Source organism: Erythrolamprus reginae, chromosome 2 (assembly GCF_031021105.1).
Source record: "Erythrolamprus reginae isolate rEryReg1 chromosome 2, rEryReg1.hap1, whole genome shotgun sequence".
Taxonomy (NCBI): domain Eukaryota; kingdom Metazoa; phylum Chordata; class Lepidosauria; order Squamata; family Dipsadidae; genus Erythrolamprus; species Erythrolamprus reginae.
The window spans coordinates 98,710,566-98,729,990 of record NC_091951.1 but is presented as its reverse complement, the minus strand read 5'-3'; the positions used below and the strand labels follow the sequence as shown (position 1 = coordinate 98,729,990).

Genomic DNA, 19,425 nt, shown 5'->3' with positions numbered 1-19,425 from the left:
GTGAGGGCCTGTAACACCAGTGGCAAGTCCCATGTGGGGAAACGGTGTATAGTAGGAGGTCTGATGTTCGCTGCTCCCCTAATGAAATCCCGGATCCATGGGTGCTGGGAGATTGGAGTAGCAAAGTCCATTTTGAGTATTGTGGCAATAGCTGCCGTTTGTCTGCGAAGTGTATTCGGAGCCAATCCTTTATCCAGACCTGCTTGTAAAAACTCCAGAATCTGAATCACTGATGGTGACTGAGGGTCTTGATCACGAGCCCTGCAGAAGGAGCAGTAAGCCTTCCAGGTAGCTTGGTAAATCCGTGTTGTGGAAGGACGGCGTGCTGCCTGTATGGTGGATATCACCTTATCTGGGATCCGTTCCTTCCTTAACCTCTCCCCCTCAAGTGCCACACGGCAAGACTCCACCACTGGGGGTCTGGGTGGCAAATTGACCCCTGCATCAGGACCACCTTGTGATGTGGAATGCGCCAAGGGGGAGAAGTTGAAAGGTCCACTAGGTCCGCAAACCAAGGGCGTCTGGGCCAGTGAGGAGCCACCAGGAGAACTTCTGCTTGCTCTTGTAATAGTTTGTGTATTACCCTCGGTATTAGGCAGATGGGAGGGAATGCATACAGCAGACCCCTTGGCCACGGGCAGGTTAGAGCATTGATCTGTTCCGCTCCTGGTGATGGGAACCTTGAGAAGAACCTTGGTAAGTGAGTGTTGTGGCAGGTGGCGAATAGGTCCACCTCCGGAGTCCCAAATCTGCGCACAATGTCCCGAAAGAGATCTGAGCTCAGGCTCCACTCTGTCGGGTCGATAGTGGTCCGACTGAGCCAATCCGCCTGTATGTTGGAGGTGCCGGATATGTGCTCTGCTCGTAGAGATGCGAGATGTTGCTCTGCCCACCTGAACAGGGATTGAGATTCTCTCATCAGGCGGCCTGATTTCGTGCCGCCCTGATGGTTGATGTGTGCCCTGGTCGCCACATTGTCTGTAAGGATCAGTACATTCTGGCCCCTCACCAGATCTGTAAAGTGTCGTAGGGCCAGGTGAACCGCTCTGAGTTCCAAGTAGTTGATGTTGGGACATGTGAGGTCCTCTGGACTCCATAATCCTTGGGCCATTCCCACCTCGGAATGAGCTCCCCAACCTGAGAGACTCGCGTCCGTAGTTATCGTCACCTCTTGTTGTAGCAGGAACGGTGACCCCTGATGTAACGCTGACGACCTCCACCATGGGAGCGATCGGCGTACCTCTGGTGGAATTGACACCAATCTGGAAGAGTGGCTGGTCCGGTTCTGTTGAAATGGAATGAGGAACCACTGCAGTGGTCTGGCATGTAGCCTGGCCCAGGGAACAATGTCTATGCAGGATATGAGAACTCCCAACAGTTGGGACAGAAAAGCCAGTGTTACTGAACGGCTGCGTTGTAATTCTGTGATCAGCGCCCTGACCTTGACCTGGCGGTCTGACGATAGGAAGACCTTGCCCTCCATGGTGTCTATGTTGGTACCTAGGTGCGGTAGATACCTGGTTGGTGTGAGATGACTCTTCTGGTAATTGATAGAGAACCCCGCCTCCGCCAAGGTCGCTATAGTCTCTGATAGGTCGCGTTGAGCCCGACTGCGGCTGCTGGACAGAATGATGATATCGTCCAGATACGCCATCAGTCGTAGAGGACGTGTCCTTAGCTCTGCGGTGAGAATGTCCAATAACTTTGTAAAAGTCCTGGGAGCTGATGATAGGCCAAAGGGCATGGCCTTGTACTGAAAATGGTGGTTTTCGAAACAAAACCTGAGGTATTTCCTGGAATCTGGATGCACTGGGACATGGAGGTATGCCTCTTTGAGGTCTATTGACGTCAGCCAGTCCCCTTGACGTATAGCAGCTAGTATAGTCCTTAGAGAGTGCATCTTGAACCTGCGGTATTTTATATACAGGTTCAACTGCTTCAGGTTGAGGATGAGGCGGCAACCCCCTGAAGTCTTGGGTACTATAAACACTATGGAATAGTACCCCTGCTTCTCCTGGTGTGGTGGGACCTTCTCGATGGCATTGATTTGAAAAAGATGATGAATCTCTTGGTAGAGGAGGTTGCGCTTGTGATTGTTGGAAAGTACCGGACACTCCAGAAATCTGCTTGGAGGGTTCAGGGCAAACTCCAGGGTGAGTCCCTGAGTTATAGTGTTTATGGCCCAAGTGTCGGTGGACATAGATGCCCAGGAGGCGGTGAAGTGCTGCAGCCGCCCCCCTATGGGAACTATGGTGGCAAAGTCATTTGTTCCTTCTAAAGCCTCCTCTGTTGGAACCCCGATAGGACCTCCTTGATTGCTGGAACTGCCTGTTCCGATCTCCAAAGTTACCCCTGTCCCCTCTGTAGGACAGTTGGGAGTAGGACCCCTGTGAATATGATCTTCCAGCCTGGGGTGCAGTGGAGGAAGATTCAGCTCGAAAGGGCTGGCGCCTAAAATACGGTGCCGTGCGCCTTTCCTGCCTTCTGTAAGATCTAGGCATGACTTTCTTCTTGTCCTTGTCCTCCACCAGGACCTTGTCAAGAGACTCTCCAAACAACTTTGACCCATCAAATGGGGCTGAGGCTAAACGACCTTTGGATTTGGCGTCAGCTTGCCAAGTCCGGAGCCAGAGTAGCCGTCTGGCTGATTGGTTTGCTGCTAGAGCCCGTGAGGAAAAACGAGATGCGGACAGAGTGGCATCCGCTGAGAATTCCGCAGCAGCCAGCAACTTATTAAGGTCCTGTCTTAAGCGACCCTCTTCAGGTCCCAGCTTCGAAAGCATTTCCTGGAGCCAAAGGACCGAAGCTCTGTTAAAAAATGAGGCTGCCGAAGCTGCTTTGAGGGCCCATGCCGACATCTGGTGAGCTTTTTTATTTATTCCTTCAGCCCTCCGGTCTTCCGGTTTTAGGCCATCTGCCACCTCGGAAGGGACTAATGCATTAGATACTAGTGCTGCAATTGGAGCATCAACTGATGGAAATTCAAGTAACTTTTCCAATTCCGGCTCAAATGCGTAAAACTTACGCTCAGAAGCTGTTGGACCCAGAGCAGCTGCTGGGTATTGCCAAGGCCTCTGCACGTTGTCCAGAAAAATTTTGGGGGCTGGTATCAGGTCAGCGTCCCTTTGGATCTCCGTGAGTACTCTAGAGGCCGGAGGAGGGGCTGAGGCTGGATCTGTGGACTTCTCAGGTGTGCCCAAAGCCACAGTCAACTTTGCCTTATTGAGCAGTACACGAAAGATAGCGGGCCTAAAAAGGCCTGTATACACTGGTGGTTCTGGGGGTGCCCCTTCATCCTCAGACAGGCCATCATCTGGCTCTGATCCCTGTCCTCTGAACGCAGGGTCTTCAAGAAATGAATCATGTGCAGGTGATGGGGGGGCTGGTGCTGCCCAAATATTCCTTTGCAGAGAAGGAGGAGGAGGTTGCGGAGAGGGAGGTGGTGCACTTGTGTATTGTTGCACCCCAGCTGCTATGCCATGCGAATATGCTGAAGCGATCATATCTTGCAAGGCTGGTGGTAGGCGTTGCCAGGTATCTGGGGATGATCTGAGCCCCGCAGCTGTTGGGGTGAATGTGGCAGTCGGCAATGGTTGAGGTGCCATGTGCCATGCAGGAGAAACAGAGGGTGGCCTGGCAACTTCAGGCCTTATGGGTTCAGCCACCTGGGATGGGCCCCCGAACCTATCTGGAGACCAGTCCCTGTCTGTAGCTAAGCCACTTCCTTCTGGGAGCCTTGGGGGGGTCCCGGTTATCATTCCCCCGCTCTGACCTGGTACTGAAGAGACTGCGGTATTGCATTGCTTCTGAGCCTCAAGTTGCTCCTCCAATGCCTTAATTCGACGCTCGGCCTCTCTTAGTCCAGATGCTGATTGAGAGGTTTTTGCCTTTGCCTTTGAGGAGTGAGTCTTCTCCTTGGCTTTTGCTGTTGCGGGCTCTGCTGTCCCCTGCTGTGGAAGATCAGCCATTGGGGAATCAATTCGCAGCCACCGCAACGCAAGGGTAAAGCAAAGAACTTTTTCTGTTGTTACACAAGTATTACCGAGCGAAAAATGGCCACCGCTGTTCTTTTCCTGTATAAACAGGAAGTCCGGTCTCTTTCCTGCCTCTCTAGGCCTCAAGCCGGAAACCGGCTGTTCCAAAATGGCGGCCCCCTGTGTGCCGCGCCATTTTCTCAAGGCCGTTTCGTCCCGTAGCCGTCTCAGGCGGCAAAAGGGAATCCTCGGATTCATTCCGATCTCGGGCAGCGTTTTTGGGCGGGAATTTCAAATTCCTGCTCGCCCTGGCCCAACTTGACATAAAAACGCCTTGCCCTGAGGTATGGCCACGCAGGCCGGGGACCTCTACTGATGGCGGTTTTCGGCGGGAGATTCGAATCTCCAGTGCTGAGTCCAAGGAAACCGCTCCAAGGATGGTATGGCCGCGCAGGTCAGGGACCTCCATCTCCGGTAACACCAGACTTGGGAGCAGTACCCACGCAGGGAAGAGGCTCCGACCTGGGGAAGACAAACTAGGGCAATGCTCCACAGAGCAGGGGCCCAATCACCTCAAGGTGAGCTGCTCCATGATTCTGAAAAGGAAACAGAAAGGAGAAAAATACATTAAGCACATTGTAAAATTAAAAACAGATAAGTACACAATTAAAGTCACTTAAATCAATTAAAACCAAATAAAGTAAAACCAAGTAAAACTACCCCTAGACTCTAAGAGTCCTAGGAGGAAAAACTCATGTGTCCCTACACTATGACTGAGTTTTTTAGACTGACCCGGGAAGGGCAGCATGGGGGTTGGACCAGTAAATTATGCTAATTTTTAACTCAGTCCCTTCCAGCTTGGCTGAAGATTAACCCATGTTGGACTCTCCGAAGCAGTGCAAGTGGAGAACAACGTGCTTGCAAAGGAACTGAAAGGGTGTCTTTTGAAGAAAGAAAAGGGAGGGGTGCCCCCCTTGCCTTTCTTCCTTCCCACTCACCCTTTAGCCTAGCCTTGCTTCTTCCACCGCCCCCTTTAGCTGCTCCTCCCTGCCCTCTGTTCGCCTCCCTTCTAAAGTTTGGGATTTTCCTGAAGGATTTGCACGCATAATTTGCTTTTACATTGATTCCTATGGGAAACATTGTTTCATCTTACGAACTTTTCACCTTACGAACCTCCTCCTGGAACCAATTAAGTTCGTATGATGAGGTACCACTGTACTGGGGTTTTCTGGATACAGGGACTACTATTTCATCTGCCACGAACGAAGAAGTGGCAGTTTAGAGAAGTTTAAACTGTTATATTTTTGTACTGTGATATGGAGAGACCTACCAAGACATCTTCTTGTAATTGATGCATGCCTCCCTCCCTCCTTCCATTCTGACTCCAGTTTGTTGTGGGCATTAAAATTGTCTACAGTTTGGTGGACTTGTGCCACATGAAGCTTTTTAGAAAAAAAAGTTCTGTTGCAACTCTTTACCTGGATGTCAGGTTTGGCCCAATCTCTTCTCCAAAACTGATGTTCTTTTATGATTTGGTAGCTACAGTGATACCTTGTCTTACAAACTTAATTGGTTCCGGGACAAGGTTCTTAAGGTGAAAAGTTTATAAGACGAAACAATGTTTCCCATACGAATCAATGGAAAAGCGATTAATGCATGCAAGCCCAAAATTCACCCCTTTTGCCAGCTGAAGCGCCTGTTTTTGCACTGCTGGGATTTCCCTGAGGCTCCCCTCCATGGGAAACCCCACCTCCGGACTTCTGTGTTTTTGTGATGCTGGGATTTTGCTGAGGCTCCCCTCGCTGGGACTTCCGTTGCCAGCGAAGTGCCCATTTTTGCGCTGCTGGGATTCCCCTGCAGCATCACAAAAACACGGAAGTCTAGAGGTGGGGTTTCCCATGAAGGGGAGCCTCGGGGGAGTCCCAGCAGCGCAAAAACAGGTGCTTTGCTGTCAATGGAAGTCCGGAGGCGGGGCAATCCCAGCGGCGACGGTGGGTTTGTAAGGTGAAAATAGTTTGTAAGAAGAGGCAAAAAATCTTAAACCACAGGTTTGTATCTCGAAAAGTTTGTATGAAGAGGCGTTTGTAAGACGAGGTATCACTATATTTGGTTATTTCCTGCTGGATTAGGTTAGGAAACTGCTGGTAAGGTTGCCTTGAGCTGTTTGACAACTTGGTCTTACAATCCCAGTCAATAAATAAAATGCTGAATATCGCTAACAATTAAGAAAACAGGTACATGATTCTGTGGTTCTATAATGGAAATTCTTTGCTAGTGGAAGATTCTTACATGTGTGATCACTGGCCTTGATCTTGGAGAGCAATCATTTGGAAGGAGGGCTCAACTGGGAAAATCAGTTTCTGCTAAAAACACAAGGGAGCAAGGTGTAATCACCCCATGCCTTTGAGTTTTATCTAGTCTCTCCCAGCGAAGGCTACCAGAATAGGGAGATGCCTGCAGAATACACCCAGAACAATAAACTAACTTATTTGAGTTCTGCAAGTATGGGTCTGGTTGTTTGTGCCTAATACTGGCTGTTTACGGGATCGCCTCTTGCCTCATACCTCCCTGGGACCAATAAGAGCTCACAGAGTTGGCCTCCTCCGCATCCCGTCGACTAAGCAATGTAGGTTGGTGGGACCACAGGGGAGGGCCTTCTCTGTGGCTGCCCCAGCTCTTTGGAACCAGCTTCCACTCTATGTCCCTATTGCCCCCACTCTGCTGGCCTTTCATAAGGCCAGGAAGACCTGGCAGTGTCAGCAGGCCTGGGGGCCATAAATTTTACATCCTAGATGGCCAATTTTATGAATGGTGTGCATGTGTATGACTGTGACTGTCTTTTTTTTAATGGGGTTTTTCATTTTATAACGTTTTAGTTTTAGAAATGTCCGACTTCTTTTATCTTTTGTATCTATTTTATATATGCTGGTTGGAGAATTCTGAGAGTGGATGTCCATAAATCTTAAAAGTTGCCAAGTTTGAAGACCTCTGCTTAAGAGTGGCACATTTTTATAGGAACCTTGGGGAGATACCTCTTTGGTTCCACAGCTCTGTTACCTCCATTTCCAAGTTAAAGCATCTTTTTTTTTTTTGCTTTAGGATCTGGAGGACAAGATAAAAGAACTGGAAGTTGCCTTGCAGGAGGCAAAAGAAGAAAATTCCAAAGTAGGCAAGAGACAAGATGTGGAAGAACCTTGTCGTAGATCCAGACGAAACACATCTATGCATCAAGAATTGCAGGAAGTGAAAGATAAACTAGAGAAGTGCCAGGCAGAGCTGAGTGCATCTACCAAAGGTGAGGTCCTCTTCTAATTTCACATGGAGATCAGACTGTACATTTGGGGAAAAGCAAACTGCCGTAATATTGTGAAAGTTGATGTAAATGCGCCCAAAGTTAAATTATTCCCTGTCCTATTGACTTAGTCTTCTTAATTGTTTCCTTAGTGGCTTTCTTTTGAGTAAGAAGCCATCACCATATTTTATTTTATTTTATTCATTTTGTCCAATACACAAATACATAGGAAGAAAAATAGACATGTGATAATATAAGAGAGGGTGAAAGTGAACTTAGAGGAGAGGATATATAAAAAGGAAGAGAATATATAAGATAGGTGAAAGAAAGGAAAGACAATTGGATGAAAGGCACACTAGTGCACTTATGTACGCCCCTTACTGGCCTCTTAGGAACCTGGAGAGGTCAATCGTGGAGAGTCTAAGGGAGAAGTGTTGGGGGTTAGGGGTTGACACAAATGAGTCCGGCAATGAGTTCCACGCTTCGACAACTCGATTGTTGAAATCATATTTTTTACAGTCAAGTTTGGAGCGGTTCGTATTAAGTTTGAATCTGTTGCGTGCTCTGTGTTATTGCGGTTGAAGCTGAAGTACCGTATTTTTCGCTCCATAAGACGCAGTTTTTTTCCTCCCAAAGTAGGAAGAAAAATCAGCCTCGTCTTATGGAGCGAAGATGCAGGCAGGGTGGGGGGGGGGAGGCTGCGAACTCCGAAGCGCCATCCCGCCGGCTGGCTGGCTAGCTGCTGCCTGGCCCCCTCCCTCCCGGAGGAGGGTCTCCCTCCTCACCACCAGCGGCGCTCCCCACGCCAGCCCCAGCCAGCCAAGCCCCGCGCCCGCCGGAACCGGCTCCTCGCTCTCCCCCCGCCGCCTGCCGCGTTTGCAGGAGGTGGGGAGGGTCGGGCGGCCCCGCCAAGGCCAGGAGGGACGCCGCTGCCCCCCCTTCCTTCTCTCCGCCCGCCGCTGCGCCGAGAGGAAATGCCGGCAAAGGCTTTTGTCAGCGGAGGCCGGCGAAGGCGATATTCAATGTCGGGGGCGCACGGGCGGTTGGCGCGTTCCCTATCTCCCTGCTAGCCCACTCGGAATATTCAAAATAAGAAAAGCCTTTGCCGGCGAAGGTTTTTCTTATTTTGAATATTCCGAGTGGGCTAGCAGGGAGATAGGGAACGCCTGCAACCGCCCGTGCGCCCCCGACATTGAATATCACCTTTGCCGCCGGCCCCGCCTCTCCTACAACCCCCTTGCTGAGAGCTCTCGGCAAAGGTGAGGCGGGCAGGGCGTGCGCGCGTCACCGCTAAGAAGAACGGAGAACGAGAGTGAGTGAGAGCAACAGACAGCAAGATAGTGAGAAAGAGAGAGGGAGAGAAAGGGGGGGAGAGAGAGAAAGAGAGAGGGGGAGAGAGAGGGAGAGGGAGAAAGAGAGTGGGAGAGGGGGGAGAGCTAGCAAGAGAGGGAGAGAGAGAAAGAGAGAGGGAAAGGGGGGAGAGAAAGAGAGAGGGAGAGGGGGAGAGATAGCAAGAGAGGGAGAGAGAGAAAGAGAGGGAAAGGGGGAGAGAGGGGGGAGAGAAAGAGAGGGAGGGAGAGAGAGGAGATAAAGGAAGAGGAGAGAGAGAAAGGAAGAGAAAGAAAGAAAGAGGGATAGAAAGAGAGAGAGTGAGAGATGCTCAGTGAGCCTTTCTTTGAAGTTGCCTTTCTTTCTTTCTTTCTTTCTTTCTTTCTTTTTCTCTCTTGCTCTCTTGCTCTTTCATTCTTTTTTCTTTCTCTTGCTTTCTTTCTTTCTCTTGCTTTCTCTCCTTCCTTCCCTCCTTCCATTTCTTTCATTCCCCCTCTCTATTTTTATTTCTCTTTCATTTTCTTTCTCTCTTTCTTGCTTTCTTTCTTGCTCTTTTTCTTTCTCTCTTTTACCTTCCCTTCCTCTATTTCTTCTTTTCTTTCTCCTTCCTACCTTCTTCCCTCCCTCCCTCCCTTCAGTCCTTCCTCTCTTACTCTCCCCTTTCATAAGTTTCCTTGCTTCCTTCCTCTGTTCCTGTTCCTTCCCTCTTTCTTTCTTTCTTTCTTTCTTTCCTTCCTTCCTTCCTTTCCTCCCTCCATTTCTTGCTTTCCTTTTCCTTCCTCCCTTCTTTCCTCCCTCCCTCCCTTCTTTCACTCCTTCCTCTCTTCCTCTCCCCTTTTTGGCTCAAAATATTTTTTTTCTATTTTCCTCCTCTAAAATCTAGGTGCGTCTTATCAGCAGGTGCGTCTTATAGAGCGAAAAATACGGTAGTCATTGACCGGTAGGACATTGCAGCATATGATCTTCTGGGCAATACTCAAATTGTGTTTTAGGCGCCGTAGGCATATGATAGCTTTAAAAACAGAAATAATTATTTGATCATCACCTCTAATCTCCTTCTTACATTTAATTTCGGTGAGTGTGCTTTATTTTATGGAAAAGAAACAAGAGATATTTGATATTTCTCAGGAAACATCTCTATTTTTCAAAACTTGGTCTTGATTTGGAAGCCACCATGTGCATTAGCAATTCATTTGCTGGGCTTAATTTCTTCTTGCACTTGGCCCTGTTTTCCTACAGAACTGCTTAAGTATCGAAAAATGTTGGAGCCGCCACCTTCAGCAAGGCCCATTGCTGCTGATTTAGACCGGAAACTAGAAGAAGGTCAAAAGGTAACTTTAACAGAGGGAGCAAGAGTTCGCTTAAAGAAAAATTAGATTTTCTTTTCTTTTGGATGTTGCTGATCAAGGTAGTCCTTGAGTTACGACAATACCCGAGAGTGCAATTGCTGTCATTAAGTGATGCAGTAATAAAATGAAGTATCATGTGACCACATCACTTACCAATAGGAATCTAGGCAGTCCAGGTTGCCATCATAACCCTAGGACAGTGTGGTTGTTAAGTGGGTAGAGGCAGGAGTCTCAGGCAAGTAATGCAAAGGAGTGTGTGGATGTGATTGGGAGGCACTGTGGGTGGGAAGGTCCTGCAGGCAGGCAGTGGGCCCTCTAGGATCATGTTCTCTATGGTGGAACTCCTTGGGAGAAAAAGCAGTGGGAGCGACTTATAAGAGCAACTGGTGACCTTCTCTTCTGGCTTCCCCATATTCTGGGAAGCCACAGGGAAGGTTGCAAATGACAGTCATATGGTGGCAGCTCACTGACATTGAAGTCACAAACTGGATGCCTGAGTGATGGCATCCACACTTTTGTGGACCAATTGTAAACCCCTATTGTTCAGTTCTACTGTAATTTTAAACAATTGCTGAATGAGTGGTCCTAGTTCAAGGACTACTTGTATTCTTTCTAGCTCCCCTTCTCCGCTAGGGGGAAGCTTGTCCTTTCACTGGGGAACAGCAATTTCATTGTCTTAAATCTGTGACTTGTTTTCAAGTAAGTTTTGGCCTCTGTATCTAAAAATAATTAGAGTTTTTGTCTATCACATCAACTTTTTAAGGTACAGAATAGCCTCAGGAACTCATACAAATTGTGTATATAAATGAAAGTAAAGTAAAAACTTAACGAATATACTGTTTACAAAGAATATTTTTATTCATACAAAGGCTAGAACAGTTACTGCAAGTTGAATTGTGTTCATACAAATACAGTGGTACCTCTACTTGTGAACTTAATTCGTTCCGTGACCAGGTTCTTAAGTAGAAACTTTTGTAAGAAGCAGCAATTTTTCCTATAGGAATCAATGTAAAAGCAAATAATACATGCGATTGGGGAAACCACAGGGAGGGTGGAGATTCCTAGAGAGGCCCCACAGAGGCTTTTCCCCGCCTTTTCTGGCCCTGTTTCCTCCCAGGAGATTCCTAGAGAGACCTCTCCCCACCTTTTCCGGCCCTGTTTCCTCCCTAGAGAGGCCCCACGAAGGCTTCTCCCTGCCTTTTCCAGTTACAGTTTCGGAGGCTCGGGTTTGTAAGTGGAAAATGGCTCTTGAGAAGAGGCAAAAAAACCTTAAACATCCAGTTCTTATCTAGAAAAGTTCATAAGTAGAGGCATTCTTAGGTAGAGGTACCACTGTAGTTGTTATTTTTTATCAAATGGTAATTATACATATTCAGGTAAAAAGTTTTGCTTATAGCTTTTGCTGGAGTGTTTAATATGTGGACATTTTCGCTTGATGCTCCAACAATAGTCAGCCATCATATGCACATCCCATACCTTGCCTCCATGACCTTCAAATCTTGGTGGAATCGCTCACCCTGCTTCTCACTGACTGCACCAAGATTTTCGTTGAAGTTACCAAGATGGCTACGTAAAAAATGCAATTTGATGCTCATGTTGCCTAATTAATTATACAGTGATCCCCCGATCATTGCGAGGGTTCCGTTCCAGGACCCCTCGCAATGATCGGGTTTTCACGAAGTAGCGCTGCGGAAGTAAAAACACCATCTGCGCATGCGCAGATGGTGTTTTTACTTCCGTCGCAGCAGCGAGGAGCCGAAGATTGGGGTTTTAAAACACCCGCGCGGCTTACAAACTGAGCCCTAAAGCCAAGCGCCAAAGGCGAACTTCTGCGCTTGGCTTCAGGACTCGGTTTGGAAGCCGCGCGAGTGTTTTAAAAGGTCTCCGCCAACAATGGGAGCTTCCTAGCACCCCCCAAACCCGGGTTGGGGGCTCGGGGGGGGGTGCTAGGAAGCTCCCCATGATGGCGGAGACCTGTTAAAACACTCGCGCGGCTTCCAAACCGAGTCCTGAAGCCAAGCGCAGAAGTTCGCCTTTGGCGCTTGGCTTCAGGACTCGTTTTGGAAGCCGCGCGAGTGTTTTAAAAGGTCTCCGCCAACAATGGGAGCTTCCTAGCACCCCCCAAACCCGGGTTGGGGGCTCGGGGGGGGTGCTAGGAAGCTCCCCATGATGGCGGAGACCTGTTAAAACACTCGCGCGGCTTCCAAACCGAGTCCTGAAGCCAAGCGCAGAAGTTCGCCTTTGGCGCTTGGCTTCAGGACTCGTTTTGGAAGCCGCGCGAGTGTTTTAAAAGGTCTCCGCCAACAATGGGATCTTCCTAGCACCCCCCAAACCCGGGTTGGGGGCTCGGGGGGGGTGCTAGGAAGCTCCCCATGATGGCGGAGACCTGTTAAAACACTCGCGCGGCTTCCAAACCGAGTCCTGAAGCCAAGCGCAGAAGTTCGCCTTTGGCGCTTGGCTTCAGGACTCGTTTTGGAAGCCGCGCGAGTGTTTTAAAAGGTCTCCGCCAACAATGGGATCTTCCTAGCACCCCCCAAACCCGGGTTGGGGGCTCGGGGGGGGTGCTAGGAAGCTCCCATTGTTGGCGGAGACCTGTTAAAACACTCGCGCGGCTTCCAAACCGAGTCCTGAAGCCAAGCGCAGAAGTTCGCCTTTGGCGCTTGGCTTCAGGACTCGTTTTGGAAGCCGCGCGAGTGTTTTAAAAGGTCTCCGCCAACAATGGGAGCTTCCTAGCACCCCCCAAACCCGGGTTGGGGGCTCGGGGGGGGCGTGCTAGGAAGCTCCCATTGTTGGCGGAGACCTGTTAAAACACTCGCGCGGCTTCCAAACCGAGTCCTGAAGCCAAGCGCAGAAGTTCGCCTTTGGCGCTTGGCTTCAGGACTCGTTTTGGAAGCCGCGCGAGTGTTTTAAAAGGTCTCCGCCAACAATGGGATCTTCCTAGCACCCCCCAAACCCGGGTTGGGGGCTCGGGGGGGGTGCTAGGAAGCTCCCATTGTTGGCGGAGACCTGTTAAAACACTCGCGCGGCTTCCAAACCGAGTCCTGAAGCCAAGCGCAGAAGTTCGCCTTTGGCGCTTGGCTTCAGGACTCGTTTTGGAAGCCGCGCGAGTGTTTTAAAAGGTCTCCGCCAACAATGGGAGCTTCCTAGCACCCCCCCCGAGCCCCCAACCCGGGTTTGGGGGGTGCTAGGAAGCTCCCATTGTTGGCGGAGACCTTTTAAAACACTCGCGCGGCTTCCAAACTGAGTCCTGAAGCCAAGCGCCAAAGGCGAACTTCTGCGCTTGGCTTCAGGACTCGGTTTGGAAGCCGCGCGAGTGTTTTAACAGGTCTCCGCCATCATGGGGAGCTTCCTAGCACCCCCCCCGAGCCCCCAACCCGGGTTTGGGGGGTGCTAGGAAGATCCCATTGTTGGCGGAGACCTTTTAAAACACTCGCGCGGCTTCCAAAACGAGTCCTGAAGCCAAACGCCAAAGGCGAACTTCTGCGCTTGGCTTCAGGACTCGGTTTGGAAGCCGCGCGAGTGTTTTAACAGGTCTCCGCCATCATGGGGAGCTTCCAAGCACCCCCCCCCCCCGAGCCCCCAACCCGGGTTTGGGGGGTGCTAGGAAGATCCCATTGTTGGCGGAGACCTTTTAAAACACTCGCGCGGCTTCCAAACTGAGTCCTGAAGCCAAGCGCCAAAGGCGAACTTCTGCGCTTGGCTTCAGGACTCAGTTTGGAAGCCGCGCGAGTGTTTTAACAGGTCTCCGCCATCATGGGGAGCTTCCTAGCACCCCCCCCAGCCCCCAACCCGGGTTTGGGGGGTGCTAGGAAGCCCCCCATGCCGGCGGGAAGACCCAGGGAACGTTCCTTCGGCCGCCCAGCAGCTGATCTGCCGGAACGCAAACTCCACCATCTACGCATGCGTGCAGATGGTGTTACTTCCGGGTTGAAAACTCGCGATATAGCCGTTTCGCAATGATCGGGGTCGCGATACCCGGGGGATCACTGTACTGCTAAAAAAAATAAAGGGAACAATTAAACAACACAATGTAACTCCAAGTAAATCAAACTTCTATGAAATCAAACTGTCCACTTAGGAAGCAACACTGATTGATGATCAATTTCACATGCTGTTGTGCACATTCAACTTTGTACAGAACAAAGTATTCAGTGAGATTATTTCATTCATTCAGATCTAGGATGTGTTACTTGAGCGTTCCCTTTATTTTTTTGAGCAGTATATATTATATATATAAGGTGTAGAGGAAAAAAAACATGACATGGTAGAAGAAAACTGACTAAGTTTTGAAACCAGCATGAAAAAACTCAACAGAAATTGTGTTACAAATTGTTCCCCAGTGAATCGAAGCTTTCTGCTCTCGTCTTTCTCTACTTGGTTATGTGACTCTTCTTTGCTCTCAGAATGTCAGGGGGCTACGTTCAGAGCTGCAGAATCTTGGACAGCTGTTCCAGTCAGCTGAAAGAGCATGTTGTCACAGCACAAGTGCCGGAAAGCTCCGGGAAACCCTCAAAGAGTGTAACAATATCCTGGTCAAACAGGTAAGGAAAGGCCTGCTGAATATAGCTACTTTGCGAGGTTCTTTTCTTCTACGACACTCATGAATACCATATTTTTTGGACTATAAGATGTTCTGTCGGGCTCTCTGGTAGACGCCTCCCAAAAATTCACAGGAACAAATTTCAGACACACACACGTTTGAAAATTCAAAACAATGTTCTTTATAATGAAAATTCACTTAAACCAAGCCCACTTTTGGGATAGCAAAGAGCACTCATCACCAAACAAACTGGTAATTAATACAAGTCCCTTATCAGTCCTGTGATACTTAGCTTGAAGCTGTGAGACAATTCACAGTCCTTCTTCTTTCACAAAGTGAAACACACTTTGCTCTGGTTTAGTTTCAAAGCAGGGAAAAATCAGCACACAAAAGGTCAGTCAGTAAAGCAGTCACGAAACACGACGATCCGATAATCCTCCACAATGGCCAAACCCACAGGCTGCTCTTTATAGCAGCCTCACTAATTACCACAGCCCCACCAACCACAGGTGGCCTCATTTTCTTTGATAATAATCTCTCAGTTGTTGTTGCCTATGCATCGCTCTCCGCATGCGTGGCTGTATCATTAACTCTTGTTCTGAATCCAAGGAGGAGCTAGATAATTGATCTCCTTCTGAGTTGTCTGCCCCACTCTCCTCCTCCCTGTCACTCATGTCTTCTTGGTCAGAGGAGCCTTCATCATCAGATTCCACTGGGTGCAAAACAGGCCTGCAGCATGTGGATGTCTCCCCCACATCCACAGTCCTTGGGGCAGGAGCTGGGCCAGAGCTAACCACAACATAAGATGCACTGGAGTTTAAGGTGCACCTTAGTTTTTGGGGAGGAAACGAAAAAACCTGATTGGGGGATGGATGGCCTACCTGAATACCCTCAATCAGCTGTTCCCCAAGGTGAACTTTAGCAACAAGTTCGTTGGAGCTACATTCTATGAATAAAACGCATCCAAATTATAAACCTCCTTTTAGGGGGGGAAAGGTGTGTCTTATTCTCCAAAAAATACAGTATCTATTTTGATAGGTGGCTTTTATCCTTTGCTGAAAACCTCATAGCATAAACAAATCGCAAAATTAATCTCTTAGTGTAAAGAAAAATGTAAAATTGTGAAGCAGAGGCAGTAGCCCACTAAATTAATTTTCTGGGCAATGTTCCCTCTAATTTTTTTTCAGTGTGGGTGGAAAAGTATAATGTCTGAGCGGCACATTTTCATGCCTGGGTGTGGATCGGTTAGAAACCCGGTCATTAAGCGAATCTGGATTCTCTGCCCCCTCTCCCCCATTGTCTTTGCTTGTGAGATGGTCGCAAAAAGAGGTCACGTGACCTCAAGACATAGCAACTGTCATAAATATGAAACGGCGGCCAAGTCGTGGGGCTGCTGCGAAGGTCGTAAGTGTGAAAATTTCACTTTTTTCAGGGCGGTTGCAACTTTGAACGGTCAGTAAATGAACCGTTGTAAGGAGAAGACAACCTGCCTTCTCCCCTAGATGTTTTCTGTGGAGCTTCAAAAAGGACTCATGATCTGCTTCCAAAAGAGTGCACTGGTCAGACAGATAATCCTCGACCTCTGTTCTGACCCCAATGGTGGCCAACATTTCTATCTCCTGAGTAAGACAGTTATTAAGTGAGCTCTGCCTCACTTTACCACTTTTCTTGCCACAGTCGTTAAGTGAATCCCTGCAGTTGCTTGTCAGAAGATCCCAAAAGATGTTCACATAACCCTGGGACATTGCCATCATCATAACTACTTTGTCAAGTATCCAAAGTTTGATCCAATAACCCCTTTATTTTTCTAACAAAGTCCTTCCTTCCTAGAAGAACAGAAAGAATAAAATGGAAAAGGGGATTAAAAGGGGATACAAAAAAGGGGGGGTTCGGTTCAAAGTTCTGTTCGGATTAAAGAAATTGGAGTTTGAGAAAGGTTGATTAAGCTTAGAGTATTGTTTTGCTTGCTCTTTTTTAACTTTGATTTTTCTACTTAGATATATGAATTTAGGAATTGCTGATCTGTTTTAATAAATGGAATTGAATTTAGAATTGTTGGGGAGATTAATGATGTTAATGATTTTTAATTGATTGAAAATAGAGAATAGATTTCCCCCCCTTTTTTTCTTTTCTCAAATTGACTGAAATTTAAGATTAATAATTAAGCAAGAAATGTAGATAAGTATTAATTGGCTAAATGTTAGATGGGTTGAAATAATTTTTAAATTTGGGATTAGGTAAATGTGGTATTTAGGGGCGGAAGAAGTCTGAAATTCGAATATGTTTATGTTTTGTTTTTAATTTCTGTTTGTTAACATCTGATTGGCTATACAAGGTTTTATTGGTTTATAGAAAAATGTATAAAGAAAGAAGGAAGCACTTTGGCATAATGGTTAATAAGTTAGAAATATAATTGGTGTACTTTTTGAAGGAACATTGAGGGAATTTAATTAAAAGAAAATGTAACTAAATGACAAAATTAGAAAAAAAAACTTTTGCAACTTTTTTTGATGATTGATATTAGTTACTAACAAAATACCGCATTTTATTCATGGAAAATTAGATGACACACTGTATTGTTTGAATGTATGTTAAGAGAATTTTTTTAAAAAAAATTATCCCTCCAAAAAAGTCCTTCCTTCCTCCGTCCCTCCATTCATTTCATTCTTCCTCCTTCCTTATTCCCTCATTTTCTTCTTCCTTCAATCCCTCCCTTTCCCTTTTCTTTCTCTCTCTCTCATTCTCTCCCTCCAGGTCTCATTTCTGTGTATTTCTCCCTCCCCCTTCTCTCTCATTTGCTTCTCCTCCCTTTTTGCTCTCATTTCTCATTTTCATTTCTGTTTTTCTTTTTCCTCTCCCTTTTTCTTTCTCTTGTCGTAATCCTGCAGGACTCGGAGCGAGGTGCGGGAAGAGGCAGGCTGTTTTCTGGTAGGGGATGTGGCTGCGGTGGCAGCAGCAGAGTCCGCCTCCCCGGCAGGCAAAGAGCCATTTTCTTCCCGGAGGGGCCATGTGCCTGGGGGGGGGGGGGGCGGCTGAGTGCGAGCTTTAGAGAGAAAGGGAGGGGGAGGCAAGAGCTCCGGTTTGGGCAGCGCCATCACCTGAGCAACAGGAACGACTACCCCTCTTTCCCACAGGCTACACACGTACATTCCTGCGGTGCTGCCCAAACCGGAGCTCTTGCCTCGCCCTCCCTCTGCCTTTCTCTTTAAAAACTCATGGTGGAGTGCTCAGCTTCCCCCCCGGGCACATGGTGGAGCACAGAAGTTTGCCCTGAGGCAGCCCAGAGGAGGCGGGGATTGCACCCATCTTGCTTAGGGCCACCCTTCCCCTATCTGGTGCCCGCCAGGCGCGTGGGTTGGACGGGGCATGGTCCCCAGACAGCCGGAGAAGCCGAGCGGGGCTCAGCCCACGGGGGTTTCTCCCCAGCCGACAGCTTGGGAGGGGCAGATCAGCTGTTGAGTGGGGAGAAATGGCACCAGCTCTACCGCTCGCGGGGTTTGAAAACCCTGCGTGGCATTTAGTTTTTGTCTGCGTGGCCGCGCGCACTCTAAAGGGAACACTGGCCCTGGGAAATGTTTGTACCAAGTACAGTACTAAAAACAAAAACTTCTTAAGACAGGACTGCCACAAGCCCTTATTTATTTGCTACGTGATATATTTTGGCATGAAAATGTTATCCGAGTACTCAACCTTCCTTTAGTACTTAACCTATTGCTGTAAGAAGAGGGTGATAGCTTTGGGGAATGGACAGGAAGGGAAGGTCGCTGCAAAAGGAGGGGGAAGGCGGACAGAAAATTCTTACCCGTTGAAACAAAGGGTTACATGTTACCATGTGGTTTGTTTGGGACTCGTCCTTTTTAGTACCTGTCATACCTCCCAGAAACAATTAGCATTGAATACCAAGATATCACTGTAATACTATGCATTCCAAACCCAGTTACTCAACTGATCTTATGGAGATGAGGCTCTTATTCATGCAATTTGTGCAGGTCTCTGGCTGATCAAAATGTTAAGTTAGCCTGGAAAAGGCCCAAATTAGCGTGTCACTTTCAGCTCGTAGAGCTTGGAGGCAGCTGTCTGATTGGCAGGGCCACCGGTTGGGATAAATCACTACCATCACCATCTTTTCCTTGGGTGTTCTTTCTAGGACCAGACCTTGGCTGAACTTCAGAATAACGTGATACTGGTGAAGCTGGACATGCGGAAGAAAGCTACCTGTATTTCAGAACAATATCAGGCCATGCAGAAGTTTCAGGCTGCAGCAAACATGACAACAGTGTCAGTGGCACCAGCTTCCATGAAAAAGCGTTTCTGTGGAAATAATGAAAACTTGCAGCCCAAGAGTCAACCTCCCACCAAGAAGCTGTTCTTGCACAACCTCCTCACTCACACAACTACTAAGCCTGCAGCGACCGAGAGCCCTTACACTCGCATCTTACGTGCCCGAGGAACTCCAGGGCTGAAGCCGGTGCCCTTTAGCAGAAAATACTGAATGCTTTGAACCCAGGCCTTGTCAGGCAGGGCAGCCAATTAGTGCCTTTACCATCAGTGAGTTGGCTTCAGGTATAGGAAAGCTTTAAGAGGACGGCAAAAAAGTGACTTAAACAGGTCGCCCTCAAGTACAATTACCTTTGGATCCAATTAATGTATATAATCTATTCAATGTATTTAGTAAGATACTGCCTGAGGATTTTTTGGTTTTCTAAAGATGGTTACTATGCATGTCTTTTTGTTTCAGGCCAGCTGCTATTCCAGTGGTTATGTAACCTGGATATATTTTATGTGTTTGATTTGTATTAAAAAAAAGTTACACAGCATGCAGAACATATTTTTATATATGTTAAACAGATAATAAATGTATTGAAATGTTAGAGTTGTGTAGACTGGATTCTATACAATTGAGGTACATTTAAAAATATTGGCCAGATAAGAGTTCCTTCC

The 19,425-nt window shown here is 47.9% G+C and overlaps 1 protein-coding gene across 2 annotated transcripts in view; it reads left to right on the top strand.

The window, feature by feature from the left end:
* KIF20A (kinesin family member 20A) overlaps positions 1-19,355 on the top strand; it is a 34,484-nt gene extending 15,129 nt beyond the window's left edge. For both annotated transcript variants that reach the window (XM_070738803.1, XM_070738804.1), the window contains exons 16-19: positions 7,074-7,269; positions 9,835-9,926; positions 14,348-14,485; positions 18,632-19,355. In XM_070738803.1, the coding sequence (XP_070594904.1) occupies positions 7,074-7,269; positions 9,835-9,926; positions 14,348-14,485; positions 18,632-18,976 (771 nt within the window). In that variant the 3' untranslated portion in view covers positions 18,977-19,355. The remainder of the gene's footprint in view (positions 1-7,073; positions 7,270-9,834; positions 9,927-14,347; positions 14,486-18,631) is intronic.
* Positions 19,356-19,425: the final 70 nt, after the last annotated feature.